This window comes from Argiope bruennichi, chromosome 7 (assembly GCF_947563725.1).
Source record: "Argiope bruennichi chromosome 7, qqArgBrue1.1, whole genome shotgun sequence".
Classification (NCBI taxonomy): Eukaryota; Metazoa; Arthropoda; class Arachnida; order Araneae; family Araneidae; genus Argiope; species Argiope bruennichi.
Window position 1 is genome coordinate 48,991,909 of NC_079157.1, and position 22,956 is coordinate 49,014,864.

Consider the following 22,956-nt stretch of genomic DNA (forward strand, 5'->3'; position numbering starts at 1 on the left):
GACGAAAAACAAAGTTGTTAACCTTTTACAATCCCTACGCAACATTGGATGCTTTACGCTGGAGAACAATATTTCATTCATAAAAAAAATATATTAATTTTTATTAAATATTTTTCATTAGAGAATATAGCTTAAAAAGGTCCGCAAAAAACTTTTTTAATGCTTTCCTGGCGCATTTGCGTTCGTGCTTGCTGTACTAGAAGCAAAATTAATTTTCAGAAATATGTTGCAAAAAATGATCATTCATATTCTTTATGTAAAAGTGGAGGGAATTTTTCTCCACTTAATAAAGATTACAATTTGAATCACTATAGATGGATTCAGCTATCTAGTACATCTCTTTCTCGTACAAGCAGGACCTTTATGCCTGTTGAAGAATTTGTGCATCCAAATAAAGATGAAAAGCCGAAATCGAAAGGCGGTAATATAAGTTTAAGGTAATACTTTTTTATTGATATGTTTTTGCTAGAAATAAATTTTAAAAATGTGGAATTCAAATTTTTTCGGGCAGAAATTAATTACTAAATTTGTCTCATTTTAAATATAATGAAATTTTTTATTAAATACTATAATATAATATAAAGAGAAGAATATGTCTTTTGCGAAAATAAAACGTCGTGACTCAATTTTTTTTTAGAAAAAACAGTAAAGAATTAGAGAATATTAAGTTTAAAAAAGACAGTGAAAAATGTGACACAAATTTTATTCGTTTGATAATACTTCCATAACACAAAATCTTTTATTAATGCTATTACATTTCTTTTTAAAAATATTGAATTTAACAAATACACATATTACAGAAAAATACAAATTTGAATGCATGAAGCACACTGTAATGCATGTAAATTTTATGGTTTTCCTTCTCTAGTGTTTCGCATGTCAAGTATTGCTATTTGACAATGTGATACAATAGTGTTGATGGAAGAGTAGAATCCCTCACTGTAAGATGCAATTTTCAAAATTGTCAACTTGGTGCATTCTTGCATCTTGTCTCTTCAAGTTGCAACTCCTATGCATGGCATGTTTATGATTATTGAAAACTACTCTAAAGAAATGGGTGATTTTGCTCTTTAGCCTTTACATTATTGAAATACCTGAAAGAATATTTTGATTAGCTTTAATAGGTATTAGTTATATGTATTAATCTTTACTTGTATAAAATGATTATTTCATTTTTCAGTATTTTTCATTTTTGGATGTGATTTTCAAATATTATTTCTGTATCTATTAAAAGTAACATTCAAGATACACCTTTTACCATTGTAGAGAAAGAGAGAGAGAGAGAGAGCAGAAAATATATTTTTGATTCATAATATTATTACAGTGAAAAAGAGTTAAAGACTATTCATATTCATAATTTTTCAAGAATGAGGTGGTATGTAATATTGACTTAGATTTGCCATTACAGCATTTTAAAAGCCTCTTGATGAATTTTTAAACTTGGAGCTAATTTTTCAATAGTCAAAACAAGTAAAGAACTCAAGGTGGACTTAAATGTTAAATGGCTCTGTAAGAATATATTGGTGCAGAAAGATATATTAAAGAATATTACAAAGGCTATTCATTATTAGATCTTTAATGATTAGAATTATTTGCATAAGAACTTCAGAATTGTTAAATAAGCAGGATATCTGCACTAATTTGGTCTAAAAACTACTTCTTCACAAATATATTCTTAATTGTTTTAGATAGACCTAAACTTTTATTCTGTCACTGGAAGTTCAAAAAAATCTTCCAATGACAGAAAAAAAATTATTTTATATTCTTTGAGTGAATAGACATACTGCTGAAAAAAAAATTAAATTTTTATACAGTCTCTCAGTCTTAATAATCATGTTTAGAAAATATTCTTGGCACATCAATATTTTTGAAAAAAAGTTCTTTGCTGTTGCAACTAAAAATATTTGAGTTATAAAGCTTTCTTTAAATTTGCCATTTTAAGCCAATCAGCAGCTGCTTTGAACAAATTTTACACAGTAATTGGTGGATTATTCGCAAGGCAATTGAAACTATTCAACAACTGAAATTATCACAAGTCATATGAAACAATTCAATAACTGAAATTATCACAAGTCATATGGAACAATAGTATTCAAAGGTTCAAAACTTGATAAATTATAATCATATAAGCACCAAACAATTTTTTATTTTAAATGCCGCATGCAAGAAATATTTATTAAATATGACTAATAGGACTAAAGTTTATATAAAAATTTAATTCGAATTTTTTTTAAGTATATTTATTCACTCAATATAAAATATAATTCTTAAGAGCATTTCGAGTATTTTTCTAACAGAAAGTATCTGCTTATCACTAACAGCTTATAAATTTATAATTAGAATTCTATTAATATTGTATAAAGTGTGAGTAATATGAATTACAAAAGAAGGTGAATATTTTCTGTTATAAAACTAAGAATCTTCCTGTCCATTAAATATGTTTACAAAACTAGAAATTTAATCAAAATCAAAAATTTTATTCAGTGCCAAAAAATTGATTTATATTAGTAAAAAGAAGTTAAAGTTATCAAAATATTTTTTTACTATTGTATTGCATTCCAAATAGTGACCAATAGTTTAAAAAAAAATTTTTTTTCTACTTCTTTCAATGAATTGCATATAGAAGCATTAAACTAATCTTATCTTTGATTTTTTTTTAAATTCATTTTTCAGTGAGAGTCCGGCAATTACAGAGAAAAATGTTGATGATATTTTGTTTGATATGTTTAAAGATGCAGATGGAAAAGTTGCTGTTGGAAAATTTCTTTCAGTAAGTGTAATTTATTTCTAAACTGTCTGCTTTTAGTAAATTCTGGCTAAAAACTCTAATGTAATATGTAAGGTAATGGCTTCTTCAGTAAAATATTTTAAAACTTTGATAGACATATAACTTACATTATTTTAGAAGTCTACATCATTCTGTTCATTATACTATACATTTTCATAATTATTTTCTATATGCTTATAAATAAAAATTATATTTCAGAAAAGAGCAGTATTGTATAAAAATGTTTTCACTTTAAAATTTTTTTCCCATTACTAGAGCCAGAAGTTAAACTTCCGTTGTAAGTATAATAAAATCACGAAAATTTTATTAAAAGCATGCCTGATACAGAAACCTACTAAGCATGAAAAAACTTATCCTTATCCTTGGTCATCAACATTAGAGCAGAAACTAGCATAAAATAGTAGCGAAAGTGAAATGGTTTTGAATTTCATTTCAACTAGGAAATATACTATTGTAAAACATTCTTAAAAATGATTAAAGATTTAAGAAAAATTCTAAGGTAAAAAAATGTTTAATTTTTTTTTTTTTTTTTTTTTTTGAATTTTAAGATGATGTAATTTTTATGCTATAATATTAAAAAAATTATCATATGAAAAGATTCCAAAATTCTGTTTAATTTTTATGTATGCTTAAAAAAATGATGGCAAGTTGGAAATGGTTTTTTAGATCTTATTAGACATTATGTGAATAACATGTTATCTTGTAGCAAATGATACAAATGAAAAAAGCCAAATATGACTTCTCTAAAAAATTCATGCATATGATTCAAATTTTTTTATTTTGATAACCAAATGATTTATTATGATTCATAGGATAAAAATACTAGTTAATGATTGGTTTAGGAATACAAGTTCTACTATTAGTAGGATATTATTTAAATCTCTAATTCAAATAATTAGATAAAAGGAAAGAAAGTATTTTTATTTTTATATCAAGATTACATTCCTACAATTGAAAGATATTATAAGTAGAATATGTGCCTATCTGGATGAGCTGTTATCCTCTTAACAATATCATGTATCTAATTATCACAGATTAACTAATGGAAGTTGTAGTAGAAAATCTCATGTGCATTGGCAGAGGGCTTAAGAAATTAAAAAATTTTATAATTTGTTGTCTTTTGATGTGAATATATATATATATAGTAACATTAAAAATTTTACTTCCTTTCTTTAGAATCTTCTGTATCCATTAATTTCATGAACATTCAAATGTAAAATAAATACTAAAATGAGTTTGAAACAAATAGTGAATCTGTTTACAGAAAAAAGTCAGACATGACACAGGCTTGGAATTTTTTTTTAAAAAAAAGCTGAACTCAATGAAATAATGACTTTTGTTTAACATAAACCCCAGAATGTAAAATAAGTATGATTAAATGAATTACAGAGTGTATAAATGTTTATAAAACATGTTTGAGATGTCAAAATAGTTTAGAATTATTACATAAAAGAAAACAGACCTATTTTAAGAACAGCAACATTTTATTCCAAAACTACTGAAATCCCCATTTCCATGGAAATGCAGTATCAAATGCAAAGTAAAATAAAGCTGAAAGAAAATAATAGCAGACCTTGGCTCATTAACCTTTGCTATGAACCAACATAAAAAAAAAGTGGAAACTAAATTTTGAATTTTAATCTCATAGGTACATAATATTAAGGAACATTCAAATTAAAACTAATTAAAATAAGATTGAAACAGATGGTAATCTACTAATGGAAAAAAATATACAATGCTAAATCCTCTCCCTCCCCCTAAAAAAAAAACAAACAAAAAAAAAAAAACTGAATAGATGAAAAGAAAGAATAACTCCATACTATCTATGTTCATAAATGCTTTTAGGTTTGTTTGGATTCATTATTCATTCACATTAAAAGAAAAACAGATACCTACACAGCCGTAGAAATATCTGTGGATAATTCTTATATAAAGGTATTCTAATTTGGAAAACCAGCTGAATTTGAGCCATCAGAGAGAATTTAAACTAAAAATTATGGTGATATCTGAAATACTAAAATTATAAATGAATTTTCTCAAAAATTATCATATTCATTAAAATTAAATTATTTTTACTCTTTTCTTCTTTTTTTTCTACATCTCTTTTTTTTTATTTTAGGCCCTTTCTGCCACTGGGCTAAGAAAAAGTGATCCACGTTTAAAAGAAATGATGACCAAATTGCGAGCCATACATAAGGAAATGCGAGATATGGGTTCTCCAGATTCTATTACGTTAGATAGAGATAGCTTTAAGAAGTAAGTAATTAATAAGCATGCTAATTTAATTTATATCTTTTCTAGATGTGTAAATGAGTAATTTAGTTTTTTTTTGCCATTTTTAATGAAATATTTTATTACTTTTATTTCCCTTTATAATTTTTTTTTCCTCTATGAAAAAATAATTGTCCTTTATAAAAAAATTTTGTATGAAAGTTTTTTTAATAATAAATATCATGTATGAAGGTAAACTATTGTTAATATTTGAATAAGCCAATATTTTCTGTATATAGATCTTTACAATACGGCCAGATCTGTGGTGCATGACAATATGTGTTCTTCTGTGCAACATAATGCTACGTTAAACGCATCCATGAATTCGAACACTTTTTCATTTTTCAATATTTATTATCAGAATATTAATACTTATTTATTTATTTTGAATTCAAGATTATTTTACTGGATCTATTTTTATTTAGGATTCTTTAGTGATCAGTTTATTTCTTTCTTTACATTCTTATCTTAAAATGTAGTTGTCTAAAGTAAATTTTCTTATCTATTTAAAAATAATTATATTATGTTTTGAATTCCTTTCTCAATAAATTTATATTTGACAAAGAATCTTTGAATGTAAGTAGAATTTTTCATCAAATAAAGATATTATTGAAATGCATTGAAAGAAATTTTATTTTACAAACAAATGTTTCACAATTAAAAAAATTCTTGATGATATTATAATTTCAACTAGTGTTTTAAATGATATTATTTCCTTTCTTTTACAGAGTTATAAAAGAAAATATCGTCCTCATAAGCAGAGCTTTTCGTAATCATTTTGTAATTCAAGATTTTCCTGATTTTGTCAAATGTATTGAAGATTTTTATTGGAAGTGTAAAGTAAACACTGGTGGAAAGGTAATGATAGTTTATTATCAATGTTTATATTACTGCTTTATTCTCTTTGTTATATATTTGGAATCATTTTATAAATATTTCTTGCAATTAAAAAATTAGCATCTTAATCTTATTTTAATTTTTAGTTTATTTATTTAATGACTATGTTGCCATTAAAGTGCAAAAATGAGTTAATCTGCAGATTAGATAGCCAATGTGCAGTCTGTACTTTACCTACCAGGCATTTGTTAAAGTGAAAATAAATCAACATTTCTCTATGCTTAAATGAAATGTTCCTTATTTATTTTCCAATATCTAAAGAATTATGTTAATGCAGTCAAGCAAACAACAAATTAGTTGATAGAATCATCAGTCAATTAAAATCTATGATACAAATAATCAAATGGTTTAATATATTATTATAATTAAGGGAAAAAAATTTGAAACATATGATAAAATTATGCTTACTTATTAGTAGAATCTAAAGATAGGTGACATGTTGAATTGAATAGTAACTGGTTTTTGCAACAAGTATATATACTTGAGATACATTTAGATTTTCAGTCACATTCTTTGAAATCCCTATGCGCTTACAAGCAGAAATGAATTTGAAAACAGAATTAGCTATGCAATGATGAGGAAAAAAAGCTACCGGCGATGATAGACACTGGAGAAACCCAGCAAAAAGTGGAGGGGAAAGGAAATGAGAAAAACAAACTTTTGAATTTTAATAATATCTAAGCTACTAATATGTACATTTCCTGATTAAAATGTGAAAAACTCTTGATTCTTCACTTTAACAGAGCAAATTAGTTAATCTGCAAATTACCTAAGTAATCTGCACATATTAGCATTCGAGCATTAATGGTAACAACTATATTGATATTTTGTTGAACAATGAAATTAAAAAAGGATGCACAAAATGATATTTATATCCATATTTTTTATGTATTATTAATTCATATTTTATGTTAAAAACTTTAAAATTATCTTAACTTTGAATTTTTTTTTAATATTGGTTTTTATTAATTATGTCATGCAATTTCAAAATAATTGTGTTGCATTTTGTAAAGAATTGCTATATATTATTTTTAGGTTGCTTCTTATATTCCCCAACTTGCCAAGTACAATCCTGATTATTGGGGTGTTAGTATATGTACTGTTGACGGTCAAAGGTAATTTTATGAACTATTATTAGTTATATTTGAATGTAATTCTTTGTAAAACGGGAGTTTGTTTATAAATGATTTTTTATTTATTTTAGGATTTTAATATAAATGGAAAGAGAATAACTAAACAGATTTTTTAATTAAAATTTTTATTTAGATTTAAAATATCATATTAAAAATCAGTTTAATTAATTAAAAAATAATTAATTATGTTAAATCTTAAACCTTTCACTGCTGCTGAAATGATATCAAAGCACTTTTTTAGGGTTTTTTTTAATTATATTTTTAAAGATATAATTTTCAATTGATTTTTCACTCACTTTCTGATATGTTAGAGTTTTCAAATTTTATACACTTAAGGATTATTGACTGTGGACTATTTTGATATTTTAAAAACTTAAATATGAATTTATCAATTTATATAAAGTTTTAATTCAATATTCATAGCACTGTCTGGCTTTGAAGTTAAAAAAATGAATTCAAAAATTTAGAATATTTTAAAAAATGAATTGCCAATTAAGGACTGATTAGTAGAAAATAATTGGAATAAAAAAATGTGCAGTGTAATACAATTACAAATACAGTTAAAAATAACAGTTACAAAATTGTTAACCTTAATAAACAACATTAACTTATAATATGTATAAACAAATATATCTAATTTTAAAATTAAACATTATCACATTAGTAAACTATTATTTTTTCCTAAATTTGCAAATATATTTGAAATAATATAGTGCATAATTCACTATAAATATTCCACTGAAGAATGAAATAATGTTTGATTATGAAATGTTTCTTTAAAATGCTATTTTATGTACTTGACAGTTGCAACATATTCAACAAAGGTCTGCATATAAATACTAAAATTATAAATATTACAATACAGTCTAATTTCACACTTCAGAACCTGAAGAACTATGACATACTTTTGAAGACACTGCTTACATATTTTAGAATTTAAAATAGAATTTAAGAAAGTTTTTCTGAAATCTTTATCTGTACAATTACAGTCAACATATTAATGAATATTATGGATTTGAATAAATGTAAACTATTTTTGTTATTAAATCTGTTCAATAAAGTTTTTATTCTTATTATATAATAAAACAAACTTTTTATAATACTGTTACATGCTATCTTAAAATTTCGGACCTGATGCTATAAAATCAATAATTCATCCATCAGATAATGATATACAATTTTGCTTTTTTGCAGCAGTTTACTTTTTTAAACATATGGAATATTTTAGGAATTAATTAAAACTTTTGTAAAATATTGTGGCAATGTGTGTTGCTTGATCAATCCTTCATTTGAAAGGATTGATCAAGCAACAACACACCCTTTCTTATATGATGAAAAAATATTTCCATCCTTTTTTATTTTATGCCAACAATTTTTTTTTTATTTCTTATTACATTGCATTAGCTGAAAGGTTGATAAGATTTCAAGCAATTAATTGTTTAATTATGATCATCATGTGTTGTTCATTAATGTTTCCATGCCTTTTGAAAAATCATTACATTTTAATTTGCAAAATAGTGTTATTCTTCATTTTAATGCACTTTAAAAAGCAAAACTTTTCTTAAAGTTATCCAAAACTTAGAATTATATATTTGAAATATCAAAAATTGTTAAATTAGAGAGAAATCTACTCAATCAAGTTTATTACTCATTGTTTCATTCACAATATTATATATAGCATGCCTGAATTATTATTGTATATTTATAATTCCTACTTCTTTGCTTCATGTGTTTCAATCTTTAAAATTCTATTCAATGTCTATTCTAATATAAAACTAGTTCTATCCTTTCAAAATTTATAAATTGCATAAATTTATTTCATATCCAAGGCTTGAAAATTATATATACTACATTTTTATATGGATATGGATTTTATGATAATCAGTTTTCAGATCTTAGGAATACCATGTATTTCTGAAATAAGTTTGTCTATAAATTAATGTTATGTTTTATGGAAAGGTGTTCCATAGGTGATACAGAAATTCCTTTCACGATTCAATCATCTGGGAAGCCAATGAATTATGCAATCGCACTTTCAGAGCTGGGCTCTGATATTGTTCATCAGTATGTTGGTCAGGAACCTAGTGGACGGATGTTCAATGAGCTTGTTTTAGATTATAATAGTAAGTTTCTTTATAAAATTTTAATTTTAAAAAATTGCTGCTGCTATTTTTTAAATCATTCTTATATTGTGAAATGTACATTAAGGTTTCAGTCAGTAATCAATTATTCAGTCAATAATTGTAGTCAATTTATTCTTATTTATTTGATTTTTTTTACTGTCTTGGTGTCTTTATCTTTAACATGATAACAGCAGTGTAACTTCATGTCTTTATCTTTATTAATTGCTGAATATTTTTTACTATTTAGCTTCTAATACTAATTCCTACTTTAATTTTCATGCTACATCAGTAAAGATTTTAAAACTTTCAATACTCTATATAAAAATATCAAATGATTATCCAAAATATAAACATTTTTTTTTTACAAGCTGTTTTTTTTTTTTTTTTTTTTTTTTTTTACAGTTGATTGTTTTTTCTGGTAATATATAAAGTTAAACTAAGAAATACTAATTCATTTAAAAAAAAATGAATTAGTGATACTTAGCTTTTTAATTCATGTATCTCTAATAAGTACAATAAACAATGAAATTATAAAAATAAACATTAACATTCCATTAGGATGTCACTGTTTCCTTTTTTAGTAATTAACAAGTTATTATATGAAAATAATTGCTTATACTCAGGGCAAAGTTAAAATAAAAAAATTAAAAAAAACTAATTTGGCATAAATTTTGTGAATCATAAAGCATAAGATCATAATAATAGTGAATAAGATCGTAAAGCAATTTGGTGAATTAAGAAAATATTCAAAACAAGAATGAAGTGAACCTGAAATGAAAATGTAAGTTATAGTTTTTAAAGAGTATTCTCAAAATAGGAATATTATAATGAATTTTACCATAATCCTAACCAATATAAATTTTCATGAATAATCCACTTATCAATAGAGGTTTAATTCAATAATCTTCAAGTACAAGGGTAGTGGATCGCATCCTTTCTTGAATTGAAATTCACAAAGTATGTGGATTTAAATCTACAATTTTGAATCATACATGTATGATTTGTGAAAAGAAATCTATATAATTTATAAAATGTCTACCAATTTATTTTAATCAGAAAATATATACATTAGATATAATACCCATACAGTTTTTCTATATAAAGTATCCACAGTGATAAATTTAAAAAAAGGAGTAAAAATTCTTTGTAGTAATAAAAGTAGACAGATATTGTTGCTTTTTTTTATTGATTGGTTTCAAATAGCGTAGATAATAAATATTATGTTATTTTTTTAAAACTTCTCACTTATAAGAAACTGGAAAGAAAATCATTATATCGGAAATATTGAAATGAATTTTCTAAATTATTTATGGTTTCAAAGTTGAGAAAAACAATGTTTATTAGTATTCTTAAAAATTAATATTTTTTTTTTACTTCAGAAAAGCCTCACAATCCAATGGTAAATGCTGGTGCTATTGTTATCTGTTCACTCCTTCTGTATATAGTTGAAGTAAGTAGTTTAATTTTTTAAAAAGTTTGTTGAATATTTATTAATTTTCATTTTATCTTTAAGAATGAAAATAAAGGCTTTTCTGGGGATCTGGCATGTAACCAGTTAATCAGCTCTAAATTTAAATCAATTTACCCCTTCTCTTTCTGAACATTAATTCTGTTCTCCCTCCAGTTCATTGCAAAAATACATAATATAAACTGTACATAACTTTTGAGAAATTTTTCTTTCTGATTTTGACAGCTCCCTGATTTAATAAGCTTCAAATATTTTTAAGAAATTATTATATTTTTCAAATAAATGTCCTTGATTATAATACTCCCCAACAAGTCTGAATTTGTAATGAAACAAATTTTATTCAGTATTTGCACAGTTCACAAATGCTATATTTTAAAAGCTTCAAATTTATGATTCTTGGCATTCTATGAGAGATGTTTAGAATTTAGTGAAATTATCCTATTATATTGACTAATTATATTTTACAAAAATTAAAATTTTGAAAATTAAAAAAAGTCTATATCAATTTAAACACATTTTGACCTTAAAAATTAATATACATAAGTTGATAAATACTTTTGTAATCCAATATATCTCAATAGATAGTTTCAATATGGTTATAAGCAAAATTAAACTATATAAAAATTATAATATGAGACTATTAGTTAATCTTTTTTATTTTATAATTTGTTTTAATGTAATATATTTCATTAATTTTTATTAATCTTTTTTTTTTAATATCAGCCGGAGATGAGAGTATCAGAAAAGTTTGACTGGGTAAGTTATTTCATTAAAGTACTTATATTTTTTTTAATCAAAAATATGATACTTATTATTAAGATTGTGTCTCCTGCTCTCCTCCTCTCTCTTTTGCCTTCTCATATTTTCATTTTAATGTCTCATTTGTTAAACTTATGCTATCTATGAATTATTAGTTCTTCATTCTAATAAAAAAATGAATATAAAATGCATAGCATGTTTGTACACTGAATATTATTTAATATGATTCTGATTGATGTTATTATTTACTGTATATTATACAAAACTTTAGTTCCAAACCAACATATCAAATATACTTGAAAATATTCATTTTTACTACATTATTTAATGTTATCAGTTTTGAATTAAATAATTCATTGTAATCCTTTATTTTCAACCAAAATTTATGATTTTACACTCATAAAATTGCTTGCAAGGAAAGGAGTAATATTTTGGGATAGTATTCAAATTTTTTTGTATGGTCTAGAATGATCTACATTAGTTAAACTGATAGTTGCATTGCCAAGTCTGACTTGAAATTTGTTGCACAACAATAAACAATTATTACATATAATTGAATCTCTAAAGCAAAATTTATAAGAACAAAAGCAAAATTGAAATTTTTTAACTGGTATGAAAGTTGATGTAAAATCAGTCTTTGCAATACTGCAGTGGAATTGAAAATTTCACAACCTCTTAGTAAAATTATGTAAAATTTTGAGCTAGATTAAACAATAAATTCTGATAATTCTGACTGGAACAAGTGAGTTAAAACTGTCTTATGAACACCGAGATGAGTCAAGCATTGGGTAGTTTGAAACATGAAATTATCATTTAGCAAATTTTGAAAGGAAAAATGTTACTACAAACAATTTTTTAGTGAATAGCTATGGAATGATGGTTAATGAATATTATTAAATATTTTTAATTAGTATTTTTGAAATAAATAATTCTAAATTTGAAGTAGGAGTTTTTATTTCTTTTCTCTTGATATGATAAAAATATTATTGATTTTACCCAATTGATTATTGCTGTTATGTACTGAAATTTTATAACATTTATCATCTTATTTTAAATTTTTTCAAGTTTTTCTTTTTTTTTAAATCTGAAATAGACACTTATTTGAATACCTTTCCTAAGTTAATGAAAATAAAATCAACTATAACAGCTTACTGTGAATTAAAATACTGTAAAATAAACTATTTTAAGCTATTATTCATTAAAATAAAATGAAATTTTTTATAATTTGAAATTTCAAGATGGCAGTTAAAATGAAGATTGGCAACAATTAACATGATATTTATTACATTAGCGCATATTTTTTTTTATTTAATGAAAAGTATGAAATGATTGTGGATCTTTGATCATTGCTTATTTATGAATTGTACACAAAATATAATTTTGAAAATTATTTTAAAAATGGTTGTATTTGGTGATTAACGGCATTTAGCATTATAGTAAATTTTTCTGTAGAATTCTTCCTTTATTTGCAATATATATAAATGAAATGCTTCTACTTTCTGTCTTTGCTCATTAGATCTGTCAGTACTACAAGGCAATGGCTGGAGGGGAATATCTCGGATTCAACAATGCCACGTATGCCATGCTTTCTTGTCTTTCTTTCTAATTTTCTTCCTACTATAATGAAACCTTTGTTCTTTCCCTTTATCCCTGTGAGATTCTATTTATGTAATGAATCTTAATTCTAATGCATGTTTAAATGATTTTATTAGACAAAATCATTTAAGGAAACAATAGCTAAAAAACTATAGATATTAATAATAGAAAATTATATCGGTTGGTTAGAGATATGAAAACATCTATTCATATGGCAGCTTTTTTTGCTAATATAAAATATTATTGGTATATAGTATTATATATTAATATATAAAATATTATTGGCATAGGTTATTATATATTAATATATAAAATATTATTGGCATAGGTTATTATATATTAATATAAATATATTGGTATATACATTTATAGTTAGCAGCTGTAATATAAAAGATTATTATAACTATATGATTATAATTTTGTTATTTTTTGAAATTTATTTTTTTTAGATTCTTAAACTATCAATTTCTTATTTGTAAGGATACTAAATTTTCTCACTTAGATGGTTAAAAGTTTTGCAAATTTTATTAAATTATTTTTTTTATTTAAATTGAATTTTCTTATATAAATTATTGCCACTGTTTTTCTTTAGAAAATTTTTTATTGTTTTGTATTATTATGAAATATTCAAGAATACATTGTGCCTTATGTTTATCCTGTATTTGTAACAAGATTGCATTTTTTTAGAAGTTTCACATCTGTATAAATAATTTTAATATGTATAAATCAGGTATATGTTATGTTTAATATGTATGTTAATATGCATAAATCAGGAAAAGGGAATGTAATAATGAACAACGAATATTCTTTTTGATTAAACCTCTTAAAATATGCCATTTTAAATCCTTGTTTAAATATTTGTCTGTTTTTCATTATTGATAACATTTTCTCTTATAACCCCCCCCTCTTATTATGTAAAGAACCCAGTATTATAATACAATATTTATATTTTAAATTTAGAATTTTAATGCCCTGAATATTGTTTATTAGTTTTTAAAACTAAAATTTGATCAAATATATCGGTTCTTTTAAAATACTTTATCATGTTTTGGACTAATTAACTGTTTGTAATGGAACATCATATTGCCCCATACTTTCAATTTGAGTTCTCATTGACTGAAAAATTCTGTAGGCATGCAAGTGTTAACACTATTTAGATACTGTTCTTTTTGTCTCCAGTTTATTATTTGGAATTATTTTGTGTATGTGCAAAATCCTATGTAGCAAGACAATCATATTAAAATAATGCTGATAAAATGATATGAAAATCACTTAAAAGAAAATATCTTTCGTTTATAGTTTTCTATCCGAGCGAGAAGCTGCTGACAGAAATTATTCTATAGGATTTTACATGAAGGAGAATAAATGCTATCCCGAAAAGGCCAATTTAAAAGATATCATGGATTTTTACTTTCAAGTGAGATCTTATTTCTTTGATATTTTTTAATTATTAACTTCAAATATTAATATTTTTTAAGTTGATTAATTAAACTTTATTTTTTAATTATGATGATATTATTTATTTTATTGATATTTCTATTATTTTGATGATAAAGTAAAGATCAGGATAAAAAAAAATCCCATTCTCTTATAAAAAAACTCTCAAAATCTAACTTTTTTCATTAAAAAATTAGTGTAATATTTTTTTTTATAAAAATTAGCATTTTTTTAATTAGAACAGCTCTTAAGGTAAGTAATCTAAAAAATCTATGGAATGGTCATAAAGTAACTTTCCCTATTTAGAGGTGTCTGTAATTGAAGCAGACATGATGCCTTTTCATGGAAATGCAAATTTTTTGTTTTGTTTGTTTCTTTCAAACCTGTGTCAATTCTTGTTAAATGAATAGGATGATATTATATTTCATATAAGGACTGCGATAAACATGAGGAAATAAATTCTGTCAAGGTGGCTTCAAAAATTGCTGATAGGATAGATTTATATATTGTAGAATCTGAGAACATACCAATGATTATAATGTAGGTATGGAATTTGGATTGTACAAAATTTCATTAATCCTCAAGTAATCAAAAATGCCTGACTTTAAATGTGTTGATTGTAATGAGTTAGAAAGAATGTGTCTATCAATTTATTATTTACTAAATTTGATTTTGAATGAATTGACTATCAGTAAATTTTCTGAATTAAAAAAAATTGACTATTTCTCAAGAATATGGTTTGATGCTGAAAAATATTACACGATTATGATTTTAATAGTTTGGTAATCAAAATTGGTATTTTATTAAGTGTTTCTACTCTAAATTAGGAGCAGATGACTTATTAATGTATTACTTATTAATATGTATTACTTATTAATATATATATTTTTATGCTTAATAAATTGATAAATAGCCTCTCTATTGAACAAAAGTTTATGTTTTAATCTGGAATGTCTTTTATAATAAATAGATATGTATATAAAAATTCAAAATAATATTTATCAGTAAAATAAAGATAAATGTTGATAATAGGATTAACTTTCTTTCACAGTTGGTCAAAACTTTAAAGTTTGCCATTTTTATTGAAACTATCACAAAATGTTGTATAAATATTTTAACTAAATAATTTTTTTAATGAAAAAATCTAATATTCAGATTCAAGATATATGTTTTTATTAAAGAAAAGAAATAATCTACGATTTAAAAAAAATTTAAAAAGTGAAGTTTTATAATATGAATCCGTGTGATAAAACTTTGGCACCATGGGATAATTTTTTTTTTATTTAATGAACCTTACAAATATGTTTAAATTATTGAAGAAAAGGCTCCAAAGTTATTGCTTGCTCCACTCTTAATTATTTCTTTTGAATAGATGTGTTCATTGGAGGTGAATTGTGAAACTGTTGGAGTAATGGCCGCCACTCTTGCCAATGGGGGCATATGCCCCATTACAGGCCAACAGGTAATTGATACCCATTCAGTTCGAGATGTCCTTTCCCTCATGCATTCTTGTGGCATGTATGATTATTCTGGTCAGTTTGCTTTCAAGGTAAGTCTGTACCATCTGTTTCATAAATTTTGGTAGGAAAAAAAATGCATGAAAAATAAATTAAGTAACTTTTAAATGTGTCTTAGCAGTTTATATGCATATTTTTTGTATTTGTTTGTTGTCTATAAAGATCAAATTTGGTAAAAGTTTTTCCCCCTCAATTCTTAATGCAGTATAGTCCAGAATATTTGTGGAGTTATGTGTTCTCAAATGCTTTAATTTTATATTTTCATAATTTTATTATCAGTTAATCTATTGATTTTTAAATAAATTTTGATTTCAAATAAGTTACCCTTCAGTAGTGAATTTCAAAAATAAATGATTTTAAGATTCCATTTCTTTTATAAAAAGAAAATATGAAATATATCAGATACTTAAAGTAGGAAACATAAAAATTAAATTAAAAAAAATATTTTATTATAGTACCAAAAAAAGTGAAAAAATTATAAAAAATATTGACATGGAAACAAAATAACAAAAGTATTAAATATTGAAAACAATACTATAAACAGATTAAATTGCAGTGAATATAATAAGAAAGAAAAGTTTAAACTTTCATAAAAAATTAGTATAATTGAAATTCCAATTTACTTAGAGAATTTGTGTTGGGGGCTTTGATGTATTAATTTTGATGTCCATATTTTTGATAAAAATATTTTCTGTTTTTGAGACACTTATAAAAATGTAGTAGTGGTATATGGTAATGTTATATTGTGATAATGTTCTTAAAAGGATATACTTGTTTATTTGATTTATTTTCATTATGATTTAAATAATGTTTCATAATTCAAAGAATTGATATTATTTTTCAGGTTGGACTTCCTGCCAAATCAGGTGTGTCGGGAACAACTATGGTCGTTGTTCCTAATGTGATGGGAATTTGTCTTTGGTCACCACCTTTGGATAGTTATGGAAATTCAGTTCGTGGAGTTCAATTTTGTGAAGTGAGTAATCATTATATAATATTAAGTGGTGTAACCCTCTTCTTTTTAAAAAAATCTTACAAAATTCTTTAAAAGAAATGGAAGAAATATCAGACTGAAAAAAGTACTTAATATTATTTGTTTCAAATTTCTTAAAATACTGTCAATAGTAGAAACAGGTAACCATTGATGATTTATCTGGTGAGGGGGGGAGGTCATACTTTTAATTTCAAATTGAAATTGGTACAGTGATTTGTGCTGGGAAATAATTTGCATCTGTTTGTCAAGAAAGTCTTCAATATTACATGATTTAATGATAATGAATTAAAGTAAAAGCTTTGAACTTTTGAAGAAATGCATAAATTAATATCTGAAATAGAAATATGTTTGTGACCTAGGTGAAGAATTTTGTGGGCATTTTGCAATTGAGCAGGCTTTTAACATCTTTCTAAATGCATGTGAGTTGCTATTTAAAAATATGTTCTTTCCTTTTTATAGAAAATCCAGTCTAAATAGACTATAAAATTATTAAGATCATATTTGTTATAATAGATATTTAAAGATATTATTTGTGAATTATTGTTTTTATATCTTTAACTTAGGCTGAACATATGCATATTAAATATTTTAAACCTTTGAGCATCTTATTTCAATTTATAGTTTTCAGGTTAGGAAAAATCAGTTTTTAATGTAAATTATTTGAACTACTTTTTTTTAATTTAATCCTAAGGATTCCTAATCCTTTTGAAATGGATATTTTAGAGATATTAATTATATCTGTTTTTTAACTGAACATAAGAAATGCCACCACTGTGGGATAATACATTTGGGAATTTTTAGCAGCCTTTTATTTCAAACAGAGAAATAAATGAAAGGGTTTCTTATAATGTAAGATTTAACTATGGCTTAAAATTAATAACATTCATATTTGTATTATATAAAACTAATTTATCTTAGAATTTATTATCTTTAAATTTTGTTATCAAATTTTATTATCTGATAACCTTTAATATATTCTTTATTGTTTTATGCAAATTATTTATTTTAATTTCTTTTTTATTCATTGTAGAATTTTTCCTAGTTTTCCATGAAAATTCAGGAACATTCATTGAATATATTTCTCTTATATCTTATATTGAAGTATATCAGAAAGGGTTCAGGCAAATAAGTTGCTTATTTCTTTTGTTTCAGGAACTTGTGCGCGTTTTTAATTTTCATCATTATGACAATCTTCGTCACACAACTCAAAAGCGGGACCCCAGGAGGCAAAAATATGAGACCAAAGGACTTAAAATTGTTGGCCTTCTCTTCAGTGCTGCCAGTGGAGATGTCACAGCAATGCGAAGGTAAAAGAAAAATGAGCATTAGACAATAGTCCCTTTTATTTCATATAAAGTGGAAGAGTTATTGTTATAATGTATAATAAATATGATTTTTTTTTGTGTGTATTTGTTTAGATTTTTCACTTATAAAAAAACTGTAATTCTGGAATTGTTGCTAAATTTAATTTATTTCATGATATTGCAAGCAAGAGATTTTCTTGAATTTATGAAGCTGTTACTGGGTTTCCCTTATTTATTTTTAAAAACTGCTTGGAAGTGCTCATATCAAAATGATGACACCAAGTCGTCTTGTATTTAAGAATTATATGATTCCATTTAATATTTGTAGTGGTTGCTTTATAAACATTTAATTGATTTATGCATTTTTATGCAGCAGATTAGTCTGTAAACGTGTGTAGCAGTATACGTGTTTACTTTTTTCTAACCACCTTCGGCAACTAACGGATTCACCTATCATATAAATAGTATAAAAATTGCATTTTCATAAATATTAAATACTTTTTTGAAAGAAAATTGCTTTTTACTCAATATGGCTAGATTGGCTGCTGCAATTCACATGGACATAGTAAAGAAAAACTGAAATAAATAAAATTGAATATTGTAGTTTCAAATTATGGAACAAAAATGTTCTGAACAAAGTGTACTGTGCTACAAATTATGTTTAGCACAGTTTTTAAAATTTGAGATAAAATTTAAATTAATAAAATTACCACCGTTAATAGTGAATTTGTTTTTAAGTTAATATGTAGGAATTCAGAATGATTTTAATCATGTTTAATGATGGAAAAGTTTGAAGTTTAAAGATTTAATTAAATAAAGATTTTAAATTCATTATTACAATATATAAATTGTACATGAAAATATCTGAAAAATTTAATTAAAATGGGAGAAAAATGTCATTGTAATCAAATCAACATTACAATATATATTAATTTTTAAATGATATAGAGTTTGTTAGAACCATTCTTATGCAATTATAGTTTCAGTGGATATTGTGAAAAAAATGTGTATAATTTAATTAATTAAAATTTCATAAAATTTCCAAATTTGATAGCTCTAGGTTTAACAGTTTGTTCTGTAGAACATTAACAAGTGTGCACATGAATATACAAATTCTCATTAGCTTTTACTATTATTAAAAGCTTTATTTATTAGCTTTTATTATTATTATTATAAAGTATCTATTATATCATGTTTTCTCAATTTTTGATTATATTATGCTTCTATTAAGGCACTACTTATCTGGAATGGATATGGGACAGAGTGATTATGATGGTCGCACAGCTTTACATCTCGCAGCTGCAGAAGGTCATATTGAATGTGTTGAGTTTTTACTCAAAGTGTGTGGAGTGGATTATAAACCCCAAGATAGGTGAGTTGTTATTAGATTAAAAAATCTTTGTCTTATAATTGAAATTGATATGTTTGTTGAAAGTTACTGGTAAATAGTATACTTTTTTAAAAAAATAAATGATCTTCTATGTGTTTGAAGGTATGTAATTTTCTTGCTGTAAAATTTTCAAAATAACTACTGTTAGAAAATATATTTTATTAAATATATTATGCATGAAATGTTTACTGTATTCACTCTTGTATCTGTAACTCAATCAAGGAAATCCAAAAATTAATACCAGAATTTAAGAAAAAATACCTAATTTTTTCTCTAATTTAAATAAATTAAAATCATAACAGCATTCTTTCTTATTTTTGCCATCTTAGCAGTATTTGTTGCTGTTGAAGTATATCTAGGTCAAACAAAATTAAAACTTATTAAAATTATTCATTCAGAAAGTGATTACTGGCAATATTTCTGAAAAAAAGGGGGTTAATTGGGTTTAAACAATTAATAGTCACACATTAAATTGAATGTAATGAAATTAAAATTATAAAACACATTTTTGAAAAAGGAATTTTTTAACTGTGTTATTAAGTCATTAAAAATGTAAATATATAATTATTATAAAGAATGTTTTCTAAGCCTTGTTAATTTCATTTCAAGATGTGTTACTCTTTCTATATAAATATAACTGATTTCTATAATATATTTGTTCTACTAAGTAGATTGAATTGACCATTAAAGGTGTTCAAAACTTACCATAAGAGAAATTATTCTACATGAATTTTATTCAATGCTAAAGTATACAACAAACCTAAATAAAATATATGGAAAACAAATGCAGGGTATATATATAGTTATCTGAAAAGAATAAATCATATGAAATTTTTCTTAAATATATGGATAAAATTATCTATAATAAATATAGGTTTGAAATATGCATTGAGATATATATTCATTGCTTTTTCCATCAAAGATTTCATTCTCTTTTTTGGCATAAATATTGATGCGATCATTAAAATCAAATTTTTATTTCATTTGTGTATTCAGATTGGTATTAAACATGATGGTTGCAATGTCAGTTGTTCTATGCCATAAATTCTGTTCTTACAATCTTATGTTGCTAAATCCATGAGTCAAGCACTAATGATAAAAAAGATTGTTCGTTTGTTTTGTAATGGAAACAAGCTTGGTGTCATCTGAGGTAGAAGTCTGCCTCAATTCTAATAAATGAGGGTAGATTGCTTTGAAGATTGATGGAGAAAATTTGGCCATATTTATGTTCGGCATGGAAAAAACACCAAGTGTGTATTTTCTACAGTACAAAATCTACAGTATGTTAAAACAAATATTGATTAAGGGCACAGCTTGTGAAAAAGTATTACTTTTTTTTTTATGTGGTTGCTTTGAATTCACGAATACTTTAAGATGGTTGGAAGAGAAAAAAATGCTATGCTTGTAGTGCACTGAATCTCTTGTTTCACTACCAACATTCAATCAGATTACTTGATTAAAAATTACTTGATCAAATAAGTAGGATATATACTGTATATGTTTTTTTTTATCCATTTGTGGGACAAAATTTTAAAAAAAATCTGTCTTTCTGTGACAAATTTTATAGAGTGGCTTGCATAACTAATATAAATATTACCTACCAGACTAATGTTAATGAGGACTTTTAAAAATCTCTTTTAGATGGGGCCATACTCCACTGGATGAGGCTCATGCATTTGGGCATGCTGATGTCGCTGAACTTTTGGAAAAATGGGAATCTATGCATGATCAAGACCTACATTCCAGGAATGAGAAGGAACGGTCCCTACTTTTTAGAAAACCCAACCCCATTGACAAAAAAGTGTTTGATTGAGTATCCTTAGTACCTGTTTCCTTGGAATTCCTGTGTAGCACATAAACTTTTGATGTATTTTGCACCAAATTGTTCAAGAGACTTAATAGACATGTTCCAAAAAGTTTTCTGGAAAATTGGGTCTGAATTAACTATTGACATGCTAAAATTAAATTTTTATGAGTGTGTAATTTTGTAGTTACAGACTTATGGTGGTAGAAAATGTGATTTATGTGCTGAACTAGAATAACCAAGAAAAAAAAATTAGATTTTAAATGGAAAAGAAAAACACTACAAAATGTAGAATGATTGAAGTAATCATTAAAATTTTTGTAAAAGCTTAAATTTTAAAATACAAATTATGCTTAATCTAACAAGGCAAAATACTAAAAAAAAATTCTATAATTATTTTTAGATTGGTTCTCTTATATTGAAGGATAAAGTTAAAAAATGATTACAAAGAAAATTAAAAAAAATATTTTTTTAAAAATCATGCCACTTGAATATTTTTTTTCATATTATTGTCTCCCAAAATGTGTCCCATTTTAATTGAAATGAGTTATCAAAAGATGTATGATAGACTTTATAGAGTAATTATATTAAAAATATTAGGATTATTATTGACAGTAGTCATTATTTAAAATTTGACTTATGAACATGTCTGTTTTACTTATTTTTAGAATAAAAGGTATTTATTTAATTTTTTTCTAATGTTATAGTATATTTATTTTCAATGAATTTTTTGTCTTCAATAGCTATATTTTTTGTAGCCGTATACTTTTTAGTTTTCATTAATTATATGTGCCGTGATATTTTTGTTTGAAGTAAAAAGTTATTTTATATTTATAGTGCAGGAACACATTTTTATTATAAGAATGTTATTTGACAACCAGATTTAAAACAAGTTTTTTTTTTTTTTTTTTTTTTTTTTTTTTAGAATAGTGCATGTTTTTTCTTACTATTGTATTGATTTCATTTTCTTCATAAGACTTTTAGATATTCAATCTAGATGTTCAATGTATAACATATCCATTTTAAATAAACAAATCTAGATATTTTTATCTTTATACTTTCATGAAGATAATTTACAAAAAGTATCTTATTATAAAATGTCTGAAAAAAATTTGAAATTATTTTATCTAATGTAATAATTAAATTGATTTAAGAGATAAATCCCTGCAATCATTTTATGAAATCTATTTTCAAGTTAAGAAATAATCATTTTTTTCTTTAAATTTTTAATTTAAGTCATAGAATTTTTTACATAACAGTTTGAATACTTAAATAAATATGTTGAACATTAAAAATATGACTTTAAGCAACTTTCATAAAAAAAAAAAAAAATATTTTTAAATTGTTAATTATTGTCAGATATTTTTTCAATTGGAGTTTTTGAAATTAAAGAAACAATATAAAAAGTAGCATTCCATACCTAGTTTCACATTTAAAAAAAAATGTCTGTATTTGATTAACATTATTTTGAATGG

The 22,956-nt window shown here is 24.3% G+C and overlaps 1 protein-coding gene across 1 annotated transcript; it reads left to right on the forward strand.

Moving 5' to 3' along the window:
• The first annotated feature begins 9 nt into the window (after positions 1–9).
• Positions 10–21,979, forward strand: LOC129975629 (glutaminase liver isoform, mitochondrial-like). Its single transcript, XM_056088713.1, has 15 exons — positions 10–437; positions 2,674–2,770; positions 4,908–5,044; positions 5,788–5,917; positions 6,992–7,071; positions 9,049–9,212; positions 10,592–10,662; positions 11,404–11,436; positions 12,956–13,014; positions 14,335–14,452; positions 15,845–16,021; positions 16,834–16,965; positions 18,136–18,290; positions 19,519–19,659; positions 21,319–21,979. The coding sequence occupies exons 1-15, from the start codon at positions 160–162 to the stop codon at positions 21,488–21,490; spliced, it is 1,944 nt and encodes a 647-aa protein (XP_055944688.1). The 5' UTR covers positions 10–159; the 3' UTR covers positions 21,491–21,979.
• The last annotated feature ends 977 nt before the right edge of the window (positions 21,980–22,956 follow it).